General features: G+C 38.2%; 1 protein-coding gene across 1 annotated transcript in view; it reads right to left on the bottom strand.

Moving 5' to 3' along the window:
• Positions 1-7,385: 7,385 nt before the first annotated feature.
• Positions 7,386-19,244, bottom strand: part of LOC150087181 (nose resistant to fluoxetine protein 6-like) — a 115,174-nt gene continuing 103,315 nt past the window's right edge. The window contains exons 14-15 of the mRNA XM_090373005.1: positions 11,992-12,134; positions 7,386-7,726 (exon numbers count right to left, since the gene is read on the bottom strand). Coding sequence (XP_090229131.1) covers positions 7,457-7,726; positions 11,992-12,134 — 413 coding nt within the window. The 3' untranslated portion in view covers positions 7,386-7,456. The remainder of the gene's footprint in view (positions 7,727-11,991; positions 12,135-19,244) is intronic.

Here is a 19,244-nt window from a genome sequence, read left to right as displayed (position 1 = left end):
TTCTTAGGATATCATTTAAATTAGAATATTTTAAGTCTACATCTTGTCCCATTAAAAGTCTATGGGCTGATGATAAGTCTATGGGAATTTTCACTGTATATGTTTGTTCTATGGATGACTATATGTTGAATGTTTACAAGTCTGTAATTTCTGTTAATCAAAATATCTTGCAGATCCCTTTCACCCAAATGTCTAAAAACTATACCTACCAACCAACTATACTTTAACTCACTTCTGACACATATTTATACTTAAGGGGGTTGCATAAAAGCACAAGAAATATATCAAAACGCAGGAGCCTTTATGTTCTATTGTATACTTTTTATTTATTTATTTTTATTTTTCTGTTTTCCAGATTTTCGAGTAAGTTGGATGATTACCCTTACAAATTGCACATACAGGTGTTTGCGCTGTGTGTTCTCTGGATCCATAGTTGAGGCACAATGAGTCCCCTCTGCTTGTTTGAGCACGGCCAGTTTTTTGGCACTTGAAGCACCTGAGAGGATTACTGATATAAGCTCGTATAGGGCAGATCAGGTTTCTAGCCTTAACTGTAGTTGGATGTATTGGTGTAGAAAATGTCAACATAACACTGAGTATAGGTACAAGATCAGCTTTGTTGATTTTAATTCTCTTTGTCTATACAGCTTTCTGTTCTTGTAGTTCTTGGACTAATTCTTCTTCGGAGGCGTTTGTGTCTTTTCTAGGTATTTCAGTGTAATTCAAGTTGCATTAAATTTGTTTATCAAAGCGAATTTGTTGAATAAAATAAAATCGTTCCTCTGGATGTGCAAAGTTACATAGTATCTGCTTTAAGGGTACATGCATTCTGATTATTGCATAAACTCTGGAAGCAAAGTAACCGGAATTTCTGAACTGAGGGAACACCAGAAGAATGCGTTTCACTTATTGCATTGTGGATTGGGAATTTTCTTTGCCTAATAGATGACGGTGCACAAGGGTGTGGCCAATCAATTCGCAGTCTAAGAAATATCATTTCTTTTGAGATTTTTTCCTCATTGTGGTATCTCACATTTATGGATTAGGTTTTATTTCGTGAAATTTATTTTGGGTTAGGTTTCTCCATGCTTGAGTCAATTCATCTTCACATGCTCTTCTAATAATCGGTCCAAAGTCAGCTTAAGGAAACTACTATTACTTTGCTTGGTGGTTTTGACTTATGCTGACTTGTCTACATTGCCAGTTATTCCGGAATATCCTGAGATCCAACAGAGTGATTTTTTGACAGTTGATTAGAATGCCAATTTCCTATAAGGCAAGTTTATAAGGAATGGGTTTACCCTGTTTGAGTGAAATTGCCCTGAGCGAATTTGAATTGATCAGTTCTTGTTAGATTTGTGGGTGTGTCAGAAACTGAGACTATAATGCAGCGTTGTTGTTGAAGTTTCCGGTGCAATGGCTACTTAGTATGTGGTTCATACTATTTGTGTTGGCTGTTGTGAAAGCAGTTAGAAGCAGTCCTGTTCGTTTTAGCAAACAGAAAAATTTGTGTCAGATTTGAGTTTTCGCCTATGGTATGGTCAAGCGATAGTTCCTGTAGGGAGAGTTGAATGACAATTAACGGGCATTATTGTAAAAGGCACTTTCCAGAAGTATGTGCTGTACTGTGACTGGTGTGTTGCAGTGCATACAGTGTGGAAGGTTCCTGACAAAAAGAATAGATGGGTTAGACGAGTATGACCTGTTCGGGTTTTCTGTTTGTACTGAAGCTGGAAGCCCATAATTGTGGTACAGGTTTCATTCGATGGAGTTTATTAACTGTCACTTAGTTGTGACTTATGAAGTGTCCATTTTTCTTTGCGTAAACATCGTATATTCATTTTTGTAACCAGTGAACGGTACTATAAAATGCTTCGGGGCTGTGCTGGATGGTGTGTGTCAGCATCGTCCCCGATTTCATTTTCTATTATTCCATTACTGCCTAGGATCCAACAGAAGACAACCTTTTACCGATGCTCCCTGAGACGAATCAACTTTGTTCTGATGGGTAACTGGGGGATTGTATGGATATAACACCTTGAAAATCTGTGTACAGTATGCTCTTTTGAATTGAGAGGTGCAAAATATTTTCTACAGCAAGCTTTATAACATAATTTAGCGGGTTAACTACTATATGCTGTGCAAAGTGATACAGAAATAGTGGTGTCAGGGAGTATTACTGCTGCAATCGCTATACTCTTAGAAGTTATTCCATCAACATAAAATTTAACGAAGTGGAGATAATATTGTGTATGAGCAAAATGTATCGCAGTTGATTTTCGTGTGATATTTGCACAAAAGTGTTTTTCCCATTGTTGTAAATAATTATCAGAAGATGGTCTCAGAAGTTTTTGAAGTGTATATTTCAGTTTTCTCTTGGTCCATTTAACTTAATATCATAAAATCAGTTGCCTACAATTTGTTTCTATAGTATGTCATAAAGTGTGAATTGATAAGTATTTACTGAATAGGATGAGTGGACTGGGATGGGATCTTGGTTGCATGGTTCAATCATAACACCTTTCTCCAGATATTTAGAGAAGCTTCATTGGCCTTAACACAGACTTTGTTGGTGTGCTGAAAGCACCAAGAGCTATAGAGTTGTAGGATGAAGCACTCTCCCTAGCAGAATCGAAAATAGGCGTGCCGTAGTCCAGGCGAGATCTAATTACAGATCTATATAAGACAAGCAGGTTATGAGTGATGGCTATGAGTATTTATTTATTTATTATTATTCTTTTTTTTTGACATTTAGTCTGGAAATGTTCAAAGTGCTTAAGATAGTTTAAATCCGGAGCCAACTTGAAGGGATCTGTATTGAAGGAAATTACTGATGAAGTATGGCAAATGGCCTCTCAGGCCAAGAGAATATAAATATTTTTATTGTTTTGGAATTGAAAATTGATTGCTGTTTATGAACTTTCGGGACTCAAGATTGCAAATTAGACGAGAAATCGGCCTGAAGTTGTGAGGAACAGAATGGTCTTTACTGGGTTTTGTGATTGCCAGAACATAGGAATGATACCTAGAGATTTGGAATGTACGTTCAGCGAAGGTAGTGATATTTGATCTAAATTTTTGAGCATTACGTAATATATCTGAATAGGGCCAGCAGCACCGTTCCTTGACTTGGCAAGGGATTGCTGCAGTTGAAACATGGTAAATGGTTGATTAGGCAATGCATAGGTGTCAGTGAAATTCATTTTGGCTTTCTCAGTTACAGCTTGATCGACCATAAGCGGTTTTTAGTGCATTTGCCACTCTTCTATATCAGTAATTAGCTCCTGTCCATTCCATTTAAGTAGTGGAGTAGATGGAGAAAATTTATCGTTTAATAGTTTTATTTTTCTCCAGATCAGTCTGATATCAGTTTTTTTTTCTTTCTTTTTTTAACTGAAGAGGCGAATTTAATCACTTTCCTTCTGATATAACAGGCTTTTGCTCTAAGTCACTAATAATTAATAAGATGGAAAGCGGTTGGTTGCTTGTAGAATAGGTTTCATTCTTTGTCTTTCTCTTTTCTTGAATTTATTTTTAAGTGATTTGTTGTTATCTACTGCTGATGCAATGGTTCAAGCTGAACTGTTCTTTTCTCCTTCTGTATGATGCCAACTATTGATCTCAAAGCAATGACTTAAATACAACTAGCGGACTTATCGGGAATATACATGTCAGAACATGAACATTTCAATATTTCTTTTTGGGTATTAGCAGTAAGCATATCCGTGGTCCAGCTCCACGTGCCAGAGAATTTAACCAATTAGTGACAGTATATAATAGTGAAATTATAGTAACCTTATAATACCGTGATAAATCTGACTAAAAAATGACAGTATATATTATATGTATTACATAAACTATTTGTACGATATTTTATGAAGATGGGCGGTGTTGTCAGAAAAACTAGTTGTGACCGAAAAATTCAATAAATAAAAATAGAAAAAAATTCTTAATTGGTATTGCGGTTACCATTTGATTTATATTGTGCTCAGTAACTTTGTTGATGGAGTGGGTGTTATGGTTGTCAAACGACTCCTTCATGCTGGATTTTATGCAGCCAGCCTTTGAAAAGATTTCATTTTACTGGATTTCTTGTTGGTAAGGGATAAGATATTCCAATCATGCATATTAGCAGGCAATGGTAGTTGTTGTGGATCGCTAAGAGTTACTCAATAAATACTTGGAAAGTAGAGGTTGGTCCTGTAGGAAAGCCAGTATACAATAATTACGTTAAATACCGTCTGTCGATCAGCATTTCGATTAATTTCCCCGTCTGTCTGAGATGGAGGAACCCCATAATGGATGGTATGCATTAAAGTCGCCTAGTAAACAAAATGGAGATAGTAATTGGCAAACAAGATCTTTGATTTCCTGAACTGAATAGTACATAAATGAGTAGTGGAAAATAAATTGAAATCAATGTCAGAGTGAGTAATATTCGTGAGTCAACTGCCTCTAAAGAGGTTTGCAATGGGATGTGTCTTGAGGAACTCTTGATTCCAAGAATATGGCTGCTACTCCTACTACTAGTGTCATATCTATCCTTCCTTAAAATAGTACACATATATACTATTTTCAGGGTTGTTAGGAAGATTTGAGGTGTCAAATTCTTTTCTTTTAAGCGCATGGCAGCAGGATTACAGCATTGAATTAGTTCATGGATATCATCGATGTTACTGCGAAAGCCCCTACAAATGTATTGTATGATGTGTTCCATCGTTTGGTGCAAGAGGAAGATGAATCTGTTTGCTTTTCATGAGTATATTGTTTATAAAGGTGAAGCCTTAATTTTCTTTTCTTGGAAAAGTGGGACATTTTGAGCCACTGTTGTCCGCCCTATCATCATCTACTGCTTGTTCATGCAGATGATATGGAAGATGCTGCTTGAAATACAAGCAGTTTTTCTTGACTGGTCGTATCATCGGTCTTCGATTACTGATGGGTGTGATTGTTTCACCTCAAACAGGATCTGATTTTTGCGATTTCGCTGTTACTTGACAATGAAGAAGGCTTTGGGATGGAATTGTGAGTGGTGTTTTATTGATTTGGTCTACTAGGTGCAGTTTATATGAATGCTGAATCGAGACTACTGGTCGAGCCCATTCTGAGATCGATATGGCCGGAGAGATCGACACTTCTTTCTGACACGCTACTGACTGTGGGTTGCAGAAGCATAAATGCATTTAGGCATAATTTAATCTTTTTTATTACTTCTTTGTAAGAATTTATTTTCAGTCCTATATATATATTTGTATGATTATTTCTTTTTCAAACTTCCAGAGTTCACAATCTTTGGACCATGCTGGATGGTTTGCCAGTGCAATTAGGACACTGCGGATTTGGAAGTCTTGCTTTCTGTCTGTGTATAAATTTTACACTCACAGGTAGGACATGTAATATCCCCCCAACATGCTGTCTGGGAGTGACTGAATTTATGACATTTGTAACATCTTAGTGGGTTGGGAAAGGGCCGAACTCGGCAGTTTAAGTAACCTGCTTTGACTAAAGCTGGTAGATTAGGTGCACTGAAGGTTAAGATTATGATACGTGTATGGACTAAACTGCTGCCTTTCGTATCATGATTCTTTTTTTCTTAAGTTACGTTTTCATCTTTTAGCTCCTGGACTTCTTCTTCAGAAACGTTTAACAGATTCCATTCAAAGTTTACTCTCTTGGAAGAATTCAGTGTCGTACGTAGGGTGACTTGGAATAGAATTCCACTTAAAGAAATCAGGCGTAATAATAGCTCACAGTGCCTTGAGTGAGAGCTCTCAATTAATAAATCTCTTGATTGCAGACGTTCCACTATTTTCAGTGACCATGCTGCATTTTCGAGGCATCTCTGAATGATGAGAGGGAGAGGTGTGCTCTCCGGGTTTGCTGTAGAGAATATAATATCAGGAATGCTGGAGATTTCTGCAGAGAGAAGTCATGGTCAGTTTCATGATTGTCATTTTGTTGAGTTCTTCGATTCCAAACGTGGGAATTCATTAGTATCCATTCTGCTTGTAAGGAAGAATTCTTCCAAATTGATGCAACTGAAATACGCTAACTTTAAACTAAAGAGAAGAAAAATCCCTTACTATGAAGAAGCCTCTGAGAACTCTTTTGAAAACGCACAACGATCGTTTGGCCACGGAACGCTTGGCACCCAGGGTCAGAGCTGTAAATTACAGAGCCATAATTTAGTTGTGGCCATATTAGCGCATGGTATAGATGCAGTAGTGTAAATCGGTCGGATAGCCATGCTATGGAAGATATCCTTCTAATGATATTTAGTTTTTTCAGTTATCCACTATTTGCATATTACAGGAATGGCAAGAGATATGGTTCTGCGTTATCTAGTTTATGATAAATAAAGTGGCACTAAGTATTGTAGCACTGTAGTACCCCTTCTTCTTGGGCAAGTTTACGAGATAGAGGATTATGGAGAAAAACTGAAAATTTCGTTCGGAAGTTTTAGTTTTCTGCATATACGTATACGTGTATAGTATAGTGTGTTCGTGTCTAATGCCACCTGGGGTTTCTCCCCCAGGTGGCATTAGACATGGATCATTAAAAAAATGGCAAAATAAACAAAAAAACATTTTTAAAAAAACGTACATTGTGGGACGTATAGGTTCATATTTTCTGCCGAATGAAAAGTTTTTTTTTTCTATAGATGAAACATTATCCTAACATGATGTTCTTTTCGTACGAAAGCATCGCGGCTGTTTATTTTTGATTCCGTCAGCAGATAGAGGCTTGATCTACCTTCACGAAAAGCGCACTGAATTTGATCAAGAAGTTGCAGTAGTAATCAGCTCAATCGAGCAATAATAATTTTTTACCTTGCTCATTCAATTAACCAGTGCAATGTGCCGGTAGTTTTACAGATTGGTAGGGTCTCCCAAGTCCCTCCAGATTCCAATTTTTTTTTTTTTTTTAATGTGTTGAATTTTAAAATTAACCTATTCGGAAAATTAAGGATTTTGTACTTAACTATTCTTTTTTCTTGGACCATTATGGTAGAATTAAAATGCAACTCAGTTTTGCAATGTAGCATTAAAAAAAAAAAAAGAAAATGCGGAATCTGCTGGAAATGTCCATCTTTGTTACATGGGCAAAAAATTCATCGTTTTGATACAATTCTAAGGGATATACTTATTAATGGTGTGAAAGCAGTTCTGAAAGATTTGCTTGTTCATCCACAGTAAGTTACTTGCATTAATCTTCACTGCACCCCAGCAGATAAAATATTGAATCTTGAGCTGCAAAGATTCACCTTTGAAATTGATCAACATGTACATTCTTTTCCCGTTTGATTATATCTATACCTTGTAAAGTCTGTTTTATATTTAATGGTGCGTTTGACCTTACTAAAAGATACATTAACGAAATCAGTATTCAGATTAAATTACGTGATTAATGTTTAATAGTCTGAGAGAGTGAAAATCCTGATTTTTTTTGGAGATAGTCATAGTCGAGAGAAGAAATCCTTATTTTCTTTACCGTCAGTTACATGAATGGCATAAGCTTTGTCTGAGCAATTTTCCATTATACTCTTCACTTGTGCTTTCTTTCCACCCTGATCCACATGTTCATTACAATCATCGGTTTGTTTCTCTTCTTGCTTCCTACTTCCAAGAAGTATTTTCTCCAGAGCGAGCGTTGGTGATTCCACAAGTACGGACAGACAGCAAGAAATACCTAGTGCTACCATAAAATGACCGAAGAACATCCACACCTAAAATAAAAGACAGAAGAAAGTTAGCATTTTTATAAATATTATTTTACATGTGATAATTAATGCAAATAAAATTTCTGAACCCCAATTCAAGATCGCAAATTAATATTAATATTAGAATGGAATAAGGAAGCGAACGTATTATTGCAATTCACCAATGTTACCCAATGCTCCCGAACGATGTTATCATGAAGGTAATCCGTTAAGATAAAAATCAGTTAATCGATGTACGGCGTTCCTTAAGAGCCCAGATGCCAAGCCATCGCTGCGATATTATAGAGCTTTTACTACTGCTGCTCAGTGTACCTTGTTTTCTTCTTCCATTTATTTTTCTCGTGGGTAGCACAGTTGGTGGAATCGCCCTCTTTCCCATACCGGGTGAAAAAGACCTGAATTTGAATCCCGGCTATTAATATTTCGTTTAAGTAGCTCTATTTTCTTAAAAGAATTACGAAGAAAGCTGAGGAAAATGGCAAGTGGAGCTGGAAACCTTGACTGATAACCTTGGTGGAAAAGGTAATCCCTCAGGACAGAAATAAGCAAACTTGAAATTCATTTGAAAATCGGATTATGAAGGTTTAAAAGATGGTAAAAAGTGTGATCGTGGAGAGTGAAGTGAGACACGTTTTTAGTTTTTTTGGCATGTGAGCAGCTAAGGCCATGATGCGCCAAGTCCAATACTTAAATATATTAAAAACAGCAGTAACTTACAAAGAGGTTACCGTGTCCAAATATACAAGGAGTTTAAAAGATGTAAATCGATTCAAAAGTATATACACTCCCTGTTAAAAAAAAGTATTTACACTGGTGTTCAAAGAAAACGCATCACCCCTTAAAATTGCAATTGTCGTCCGAATAACATAAGTATATGGCAATATTTCTTACAGATTGCATCAGATAACATTGAAACACGTAGGTTCTGACGTAATATATTGCATCAGCTGTTACTTTCAGCTATATAAGCACACTCTGCAAGAGTTGTAGCCATTCCTTGCTTGTGTCAGGATGGCGAGTTACGCGCAGTTGACGCCACGAAGAAAGAGTGCTATTGTTGCTTTACGAGAAGAAGGATGTTCTTCCCATCATATTGCTTATAGAGTGTCTTTTAATCAGTCAACAGTGAGTAGATTTCTTTCCAAACTCAAGAATACTGGTTCTGCTGATAGGAAAAAAGCAACTTGACGCAAACGAGTCTCTGCGCCAAAACAAGACCGCGTTTTGAAGCGCTTATGCCTTAAGACATTAAAGCTTCTTCCTCTGAGCTGAAAAGAGAATGGGAAGAATATACAGGAGTGGTAAGTGCAGTAACAGTCAGAAGACGCCTCTTCAAAAATGGACGTCGTCCTACGAAGAGGCCCCTCCTCACAGAAGAAAATGAAAAAGGCTCGGTTAATTTGTTGTAAGGAGCGTGTCAAATGGAACCCCGAGCAGTGGAAGTTAGTTATTTTCTCAAATGAGGAGAAATTAACCCTGCATGGCTCTGATGGGAGACAAACGATTCTCCGTAGACGTGGTGAAGAATACCATCCAGACTGTACGGCGTGTCTAGACATGGGGTTGCATTTCGTATCGCGGAGTACTGCAGTTTATAAGAGGTTCCGTAAATGCCAATGGATACCTAGCTATATTGGAAGGCAAATTGCTGCCAACCATTAGAGACCATTTCGACCTACCTGCAAATAGCTGCATCTTTCAGAACGACTCTGCTCCTTGTCATCGGGGGGCGGAAAGTGTAAGTAGGCACTTCTGTAGTTACTTTAGCTTCATTTCTGCATTAGAAGTTCGACAGTAATGTGTTTAAATTTGTTACACCTGAAAAAATGGTTGGAAGAACGGTCCATTACAACTGTTAGTTGGTCAGGAAACAGACTGGATGGACCTGAATCCTATAGAGTACTGTTGGCATCGTGTGGAATCTGCGGTTGCCAGAAAGAAACTAAAGAAAGACCCCTCATTAACTTCATAATTCGTGTTTGGAACCACGAACTATCATTTGATTATCTTCAGAAATTGATTTTGTCAATGCCTCGGCGGTGTGCTACTGTCATCAAGGACAGAGGCGGTTCAACTAAATATTAGTTTGCATCTGGTGAACTTTTCAGCCATAATTATCGTAATTACCAAAACTGTTGTATAAAGGTTGCAAATGCTCATTTTGGAATATATTGAGAACACCTGTCAAATATTACTTAGCTTTGCCTTAAATGTTAATAAATATCTTTTATTTATATTTCTATTTGTGATGCTAGTCATTAATGTAATATACCTTCGCGGTTAGAAATGTGAAATTGGTACGTGATACACTTTCTTTGAACACCAGTGTGTATATATATATATATATATATATATACATACAAATTTATAGTTTTAAAAAATTTAAAGATTTCGGACATAGTCTTTTTGAATTTCTTTGTCTTCCTTCCACTGCTGGCATGTTCGAGAGTATACAGAAAGCTCTCCTTGGAAATTTGTACACATTGGCTTTGGAGCTGAATATTCCTTAGTCTTTGGCATCACATGCTCTCGTGGTCTTTGAGCACAAGTAGGCACTTTTGGCACTTAAAACACCTCTACGGATTTGGAAATGTAGATCTTTAGTGGGCAGTTTCAGTATCACGCCTTGATGGAACTTGAAGGCCGTGGGGGTGCTGAATGTAAGGATGATAATTCGAGTAGGAATAAGATTCCCATCCTTTCGCATCGATATTTTTTATATCTGTTACTCTTGATCGTTGAATTCAGAGCAGATCTCTTCTTCAGAGACATGAAGAAGATCCCACTCTGACGTGACACCAGGTGAAGAGTTGAGAGTTTTATGGTGACGTAACGGCGATAGGTATACCCTATGGATGCAGGTTTCCGAATCTTTTGGGCATGTTTCCATAAGTCTTCCACTAAAAAATCTGTAGATTGTAGCCTTCTCACAGATTTCGGGGATCCTGCAAATCCCTCTAATCCTTTCCTTATGAAGAAGGATAGTATTTTCCTGATCGTCTGCTCTCCTGTGGAATGGAAATGGAGAAAAGTTGTATCAATGATGTGGTATCATCCGTTCTGGGGGTTTTTGTTTGTTTTGGTGTTATCGCTTTTATTTGATTAGTTAGGCTTTGTTGGAAACCCATAAGGCGAATTTAAATACTCATAGGAGTAAAATAAAAATGTCTGATGCCCTAATTACCTCATCCACTACGGAGTCCTACGAGGGGACGCACAGTCGCGAACTAGCAGGTACTGCTACCTGAACGGGACACCAAGTTTACTTATAACCAACATATCAGTAAATCTTGACTTTGTCCAGGATCAAAAGGAAGGAAATTATTTGAATGCAGTTGACCCTATCAATAAGAATCACCGGCTCTGGATATTGCATCTTGTCGAGACAGAGGCCAAAACCAAGGTATGGGTGTTAGATTCCAGTGATGATAATCAAAATCGCGTGTGGAGCGATTTTGATTGGGATTATCCGAATTACTGTGGCATTGAGAAACAGTTCTGTGTACCTGTAATGGCAGGTTTCGGCTAGCAGATCTCCTGACTTCAATATGTTAACCATTTTAGGCGTTTCTGCTATCGTTTCCAGGCACCTTTGTAAAACAAATGAGTGTGTTGTTCGGCTTCTCTGTCAGGAATGGAAGATAAGGTAAACAGAACTGTGGAGCTGGTCTGTATCAGTCCTTTGTCTTTTTACACTGAGCTGATTGTTATCCTGTTTCTGTCTGTAGAGGTACAAATCAGACTATGTGTTCTATGATTACTTCTTTTTTGCCCCGGAGTGTACACTCCTCCCGAGTTACCGGCTCTATAGGTTGCAATGTCACCTAGTGACGCAGCAGATGGTGGTTAGTGATTAGTCTTATAATTGAATAAAAATATGTTAAAAGAAGGACAGTTTTTTCCTTCTAAAACTATGGCTACTTTTCCTTAGGCTTTCGGTTTTATTAAAGGGAGGTTTGCTTTTAACGGCTCTTTGAAATTATAGTACTGTGTTCTTTATAGAACTCTCTATAAATCGCTTAACACTCGTGGCATGATGGTGATGGACTGTCATGCAAAGAAAGCATCCCTTCATTTGTTTCTGGGATATGACTGTTTTCCCATAGACGGCCCAAAACTGTGATGTGTTTCTAACAAACTCATCGGCAACTGTGATAAATGTCACATAGTACTTATATTCATGACATGTCAACAGAAGTAAAAGCAAAGATTCTCACAAACTTCAGTTAATTTTTTACCGTTATTCAGCTTTGATCATGAACTTAACTTACAAATAAGTGATGAGTAGGCGCAGTTGATTCGATGGTGACACTGACCATTTCTATCTGAAGGTAAGGATGCACAAGATAAATTAGATAACTCAGTCTACTCAGAATCAGGAATCCTTTCCAGGACAGAATTGTGTTGATCCAACCTAAATAATAATAGGGCATAATACATTATTTATAAATTAATTAATATACATATTCACGTTTAAATTTATATCGTAAAGTAATTAAAAAATTTTATTTCTAATTTTTGTTATTAATTGAAATGAAAAATTAATAAGTAATCTTATTAATAATTACTAATTTATTAAGTAATAATATCTAAAAGTAGTTGTTCACACTTCAGACAGCACCTATCCCCCAACATAATATTCACTCAATGTTTTGCATTGCTTTGGGGAGTCCAGTATGAACAACTTCTCTTTAAAATTCCTGCATGCAGGCTACACTGGCATGGTTCGACCACAGGGCTTCATGTGATGTAATTTATTTGTAGTCTGTCTATTCCAAGAATCCTACCATTGGGAGTGCATCTTTCTTTGTATTATTTGCCTGTAGTCTGTTTAGCGGGGGCGGCAGGCAAATAATGCACAGAAAGATGCGCTGTAGTCTGTATAGGGGACTAACAGGTAATGATTATCAGAGGGAATTGCTGATTTGGCTGCGGCAACAGATCATTTCCCTATCCCAATGCGGATAGGAGTCCAGCAGATGCGGATATCAAACAAGGCTTGACCCTGTCCCAAGACCACAAGAAGGAGATCTACTGGAATGCAGTTGACACTAGCAGTAAGAACCAACCACTGATGGATCCCAGTTTGGTTGGTCCGATATCTCCAGTCTTGTCTAAGGCAGGAATAAAAGAAGGGGCCAAGTGGTGTACATTACGGCTGGGCTACTTCACTCACCAGGTACCTCCTTTTCGCGTTTTCACGGGTCGCGGAGGTATGGCTGCATACGCTGGATTCCAATGACATAAGCCTGGAATCAAGATATAGGCATTGGATCCCAGTGATGCTAATCTGGAAAACAAGTAGCATCACTGGAAGGTCGCTCTCACCAAGTATAGGAGCCCACGTCGAGGTTCGAATACCGTACGAACTGACAAACCAGGATTGAGATGGTATTATTAGAGCGGGGGTAGGAGGGGCACAGAATCGATTTCTGCTTGATTAGTTTACTTCTCTAAATCATTATATACAAAGCTTTTCCGAGTGGTAATTTTTCAAATAAAAGTTTTCTAAATATTAAGTTGATCAGTGTCGATTACCCTGCTAAGCACATTCGTAATTAATCGTAGTGTCTAAATGTCGAAACCAATGAAATCTTTTCTTATTCCGCATAAGCAGAGGTGTGCATTCACGGACAAAATTGAATGTGTGAGGGCTGAAAATCCAAGGAGAGCTCATAGTGAAATCTCTACTCCGAATTCTGAGATCCGTTGACCACAGCTTCAACTGAAGACGATTTTGGGAATTCCGCCAGTGTGCAAAATTGATGTTGGACCTCTTCAAATGAGTGGTTTAGCATCTTCGAACCTGGACCTTTTTTCGAAGGATTTACAGAGCGATGAATCGTGTTATATGAAGGTCACAATTATTACAAATAAATATATACGCACTTTTATTTGTAATTTACCGATTGTTTTATATAGATTTTTCTTCGCGTTATGTTTAGATTTGTATACGGTTAGCACAAGGTATTTGTCACATTAGATTAGATCCCACTGGAGTTTTTATGGAGGAAAAACTATCGAAGTAATAGAGTAAGCCAGGGCATAATTTCAAAAAGAAACCAAGATTTTGGTATCGTTTTAAGTAGAATACCTAGTCAAAAAAATTATGTATAGAATTAAATAAATGGATGCACCAAAGTAAAAATATTTTGTCTTATTTTTTAAGTGTATAAAGTTTAACAGTTTGTGGTAGAGGTATGCATGTTTAAGGTCAAAAGGGTAGCAGGAACTGAGGCCAAAATGTGCCTTTCTCTGTACTATAATTCTATATAATAATTTGGTCCCTTCTGGCATCAGAGGAATTCAAATATGCATCAGAGGAATGCATATATGCATTTCTCTGATGCAAATATCGACGAATTAAGAGAAATAAACGGTTCATTTATATTTCAGTTATTTCTAATGTGATTAAGAGATAAAGGTTCCTACAATCGTAACAGGGAGTGAAACGGCTTTTGATTTTTTTATGATAACTGTAATGCATCACGGTGGTTATCCCCAAGAAGATTGGATGTATCTGCCCTACATGTTACAAAATTTTCCTATCTATTTTGCCTGAGGCTAGAATGCCATAATGCTGGTTCCTGTTTGATTTGGAGCAATTTGTTGTTTATCCGGCCTTCAAGATTTCTGACCACTGATATGCTTAGATACTTTTTATATGCCTCAAAAATTGCATATATGGTACTTTGTAATTTTCTGATGCTGTAGTGTTTGACAGGTCGATCTGTTCTCTCATTACCTGTGATAAGGGCATGCTCTCGCATCCAGAAAAAAAACTCATTGAAATTGTTATTCTGTACACGACATAAACAGGAAAGGAATTGTTGAAATTTATTGTCCAGTGCAGAGAAGGCACTCATGGAATCTATGTATATTACACTGCTGGTGTTGTGAAAAGTGCTAATGTTTTCTGAGGATAATTGAAGTGCGTATAATGTTGCAGTATAACTGCTACATTCAACCGGTAGTGATGTGACTGTAAAAGAAGAATGGACAGATGCGGCACCAACGGCAGGGTCTGTTTTAGTACCTTGTGTATATACCCACACTGGCCAAAAAAAATGCGAACCTAAGACATTCACAGCCTGAAGAAATGCAAATAGATGCAAATAAAACTGCGACATGAGTGATGACGTGTTGCCTCGTTGAATATAAAGACTGCACAAACTGTTCGACTGCAATAATCTGAAGCCGGAATGGAGAAACCGAGTGAACTACCACACTTCGAAAAATGTCTTATCGTGGGTGCACGTTTATCAAAAGCCACGATTCAAAGAACGAAAGACATAACCAGTTTCTCAAAAGCATCTGTCTCAGTTTTAATGGCCGGAAAGCGGTTCTTTCACATCTTAAAGCCTTAAAATGTGGAAGGAAAACAGTACGTCGAGAGCGGAACCGTCGTACTCTAAGGAGGACTGTACGGAAAAATAGGACATTCAGTGTGCAGCAGATAAAATTTAAATTCAAGTTCGGAACTGTAATATTTCAAGCCGTGCCGTGCCGTGCCGAGGGATTTTAAAAAAAAAATTGGATATCAGCAGTCGCCTGCCTATTCGGAAGCCACTTGTTTCAGAGAAAATAAAGCAGACAAATTTGCTTGGAGTGGTGCCGAGAACGTCGTGATTGCAGAGTGGAACAATGGAAGAAAGTGATGTGGTGATATGAATCACCATATACTTTGTTTTGCACCGGTAGTAAGACAGAGAGTGTGGCGATAACCCCCACGAAACGCTGAACCTGCTTGCCTTATTAAGACAGTGCAAGCATCTGGAGATGGCACCTTGTTATGGGGAATGTTTTGTTGACAAGGACTGGGTCCGTTGATACCTGTGATCGATCTGATCAGATGTATCAGATCTGCTGTACCCTGCAGTGTTACACTTTTATCTCGAAGGCAATGGCAACTTTATGGATGACAGTGTACAATGCATTGTGCCAGAATCGTACAAGATTGGTTCGGAGAACATGACACGGATTTCTGCCTTCTTTCCTGGCCCCCACATTCAGCTGATTTCAATCGTACTGAGAATGTGTAATATGCTGGAGAGAGCTATTCGGCAATAAAGTCCTCTTCCTTCAACTTTGTTGCAGCTGCGCAATATTTTGCTGGAATAATGATTACAATTAGACCAAAACATACTAAAACACTTTAGAATCTATGCGGCGCCGTTTACTGAATAAACGTTATTTTGGGGGGGAGGGGTGTATTAGTCAGCTTTCAGCATTATTGAGAACATCGCCTTTATGCTGTGGCTTAATACTTTATTCTGCTAAGGATTTCTTTCCCCATTGCTGAATACAGGAACCAGGCTGAGTCAACTACATGACATCTTGAAGCATACTGTCATAATGAAAGTTCTACGTGTGCATCGAATCCTTTAGTCTAATACCAGTGGGTCTATTTTCAGTCGGAATAGAACACAGTTCATTGAGGCTTGAAATTAACGGTCGAACGGCATTGGCTGGAAGGTTTTGAATTTTGGCTGCATAACTGAGGAGCAGCATTTTCCTTATAAGATGAAATGGAGGTTCATATACCTCTGTATAGAGGATCTTTTAACGCCCTTAGAGCAGTGTGTATGATATTAAGTATGATCAGTGCACTTCAACTTGCTGAATCTTAGACAATAGCACTATAATATAGACGAGACCTGGAAAGTACACGATACAGATGTAGAAGAACTGTATCTATTGCCCTCCCATGTCTTGGCAGAAATTGACCTGAGTGTGTTAAGATTCTTAAAAGAGACAGTTTCGAGGAAGGTCATATGTGAAACAAAGTTGACCTTGGTGTCCAACGTGACACATAGGAAAGGAAGATTACTTGTGAGAAGATCCTCATTGATCCTAGTGGAACAATTTCTTCCTGAGTATAAAAATAAGAAATCACAATTTGACAACGGACTTGAAAGGTTCTATACTGAGGAAAATTTTGAATGAATTTCGATAAAGATTCTCGCAATCATAGCGAATATTTTTGCAGTATGCCATAACTCCATAGAAGATTATATGTAGCAGCATGTGTGTGTTATGGATGTTTAGTTTTGCGTAATTTGCAGTGGTATAATTGCACCTATTCATGGGATGTTATAAAATAACTAAGAAGTATAATCAAATCATTTTTATTACAGAAAACTGTTTAGAATTGATGCTACTTCAGTTTGTTTCAGAAAACAAATTCTTGGTGCTTTTACCGGGTCTGTTCTGGAAGATTAGTCAGAGAAAGCAGCTGATATCCTGTCCTGTCCTGTTGATAGCGAGGGCATTCAATCAGAATGCGTTTCACTGTGAAATGGCCTGAAGAATGTGGACACTGAGAAGGATCATCGTCTGTGAGTCAGATGGTGCTTGCGCAAATACTGTTGCTTCTGGTGGTATTGCCTTAATGCTAGAGTGCCAAAGCTTTGGGTCCTGTTTCAACTGATAAAGTTTATTATTGGTTTCAGTGGGCCATAATTCTTTCCACTTTGCGATGCATGCCGCTTGCATGATGTGATTATAGTCAGAGGCTGTAATGTGATTATAGGGATGGTTAAATATAAAATTTACAGATATATAGCAGCTTTATCAGTAATTTTATTCATCTTTTACCTCGTATGTGCTGGGACCCAAGAAAAGGTCACTGATTGATGACGTTCTTCAGTTTGTAAACACATGCTCCTTATTTGGTTTAAAATAGATGAACCTTATAGGAAGAATTTCGCATTACTGTGATTAAGAGTTTAAAATACATTTTAAATATGAGAGATAAGTATCACAGGTCTGGGGGAGTCCATAGTGGTTGAGAGTAATTTCATTATCTTTTAAGAATAGGAACATTCCAACTCTGTATTAGTTCAAGATTTATTTGTATAGAGATTTTGCACAGGTGGATTGAGGAGCTGTCTCAATAAAATGCGGACAGCAACTTTGTATTTTGGCTGCATACTTAAGTACACTGCTTGACAAAATTAACAGAATACAATGATTTCATGAATGTTTTATTGTGAATAGTGTCGCATATTTTATATAATAGGCATCGTGGCATGCAAAATCCGAGTATAGAGTAGAAATTGATCTATCTTGCAGAGCCGCACATTATGCATCTTATATTCATGCATATGAAAACACGGGTTGCGATCACATCACTTCATTCCCGTTTTTTGGCTTGCTCAGTGGAATAGCCACATCCCTGTTACCCAGGATGGCAAGCAATCATCGTTTATATGATTCTTTGAGATTGCGGGCCGTTGGACGATTTGCAACTAGAGGCGGATGTGGCACGTTGACTTAATGTGTTACACGGTGTCGTCTCGGCACTATTGAAGCAGTTTCAGGAAACAGGTACCATTACAAGAAGAGCTGATCAAGGTCGACAAGGACTACATCAACCAGAACAGACTGCTATCTGGCTCTAACAGCAAGGCTGAACCTTATGATGTCCTGTAATTAACCCCCGGGTTAGTGGTGTAAGGGTTTGTAAAGGTAGGGTATCTGCGTGTACCTAAGAACATTACAATAAAGATCATATTTATTAACTGTTTCTTGAGATTGCTGTGAGACCATAGGCGAAAACATTTTCAATTGGACTATGTTAAGAAGGCTCAGTTCAAGTTGACTCTACGCTAGGAAGCTAGTGGCTTGTATCTTATTAAACCGAAACCACCACAGAGCTCTTGGAACCTTTGCCATGAACATGTGACGTGAGTTCTGACAAATGGGATACAGTTCTGTTCTCTTATGAGAACAGAACTGTATCCCATTTTATCCCGTTTTTATTTTATCTACAGACAACGAGGAATGCGGTACCATCACTCGAACATCGGAGAAAAGCACCCTTACACTGGAGGCGGTGTTCTCTTATAATAATGATTAACGGCCGTACCCCTATGCATATTTTTCATAGGGGCACCGTAACTGCGCAGAAAACAGATCATTGAACCCTATGTGCGACATTTTAGGGTTGGCCCAGCTTTTCATTTCATGCACGACAACGCCACTGCACATAGAGCTCAAGTGGTGGAGGAATATCTTGTAACTGAAGGTATCCAACGATTACCGTGTGCATCACGATCAGCAGACTTAAATCCGATCGAACATGTGTGGGACGCCTTTGGGTGTCACATTGCACGCCTAGCCAACTCCTCGGTCACTTGGTGAGCTAAGGTCTGCACCGGTGGAAGAATGGGATTTGTTGCCACAGGATCTTATAGACACCGTTATATCAAGCATTATTCACCGCTGACAGACCTGTTTAGCCGTTGGAGGGATCATACACCGTACTGATTCCATGCGATCATATTTTAGAGCTTCTTGTTTCGACTTCTGTAATGTGACCTTCATTTTGGAAGTTTCTCGCTGTCTCCTCATTTCATTGTTATTCTATGGTGCACCACCATACAATTTTGTCCCGCTTCATCGCAAGCTGAATAAGTTACACCACGTTTTCTACGTGTTCTGTTAATTTTGTCGAGTAATGTAGTAGTGTTCTGAATGATATAAAACAAATGCGAAATTTCTCATTGAAATTAACCTACTG

This window comes from Mastigoproctus giganteus, chromosome 4 (assembly GCF_048544385.1).
Source record: "Mastigoproctus giganteus isolate SK-2022 chromosome 4, ASM4854438v1, whole genome shotgun sequence".
NCBI lineage: Eukaryota > Metazoa > Arthropoda > Arachnida > Uropygi > Thelyphonidae > Mastigoproctus > Mastigoproctus giganteus.
Note: the sequence above shows the minus strand (reverse complement) of the source record. Positions and strands in the feature narration are given on the sequence as shown.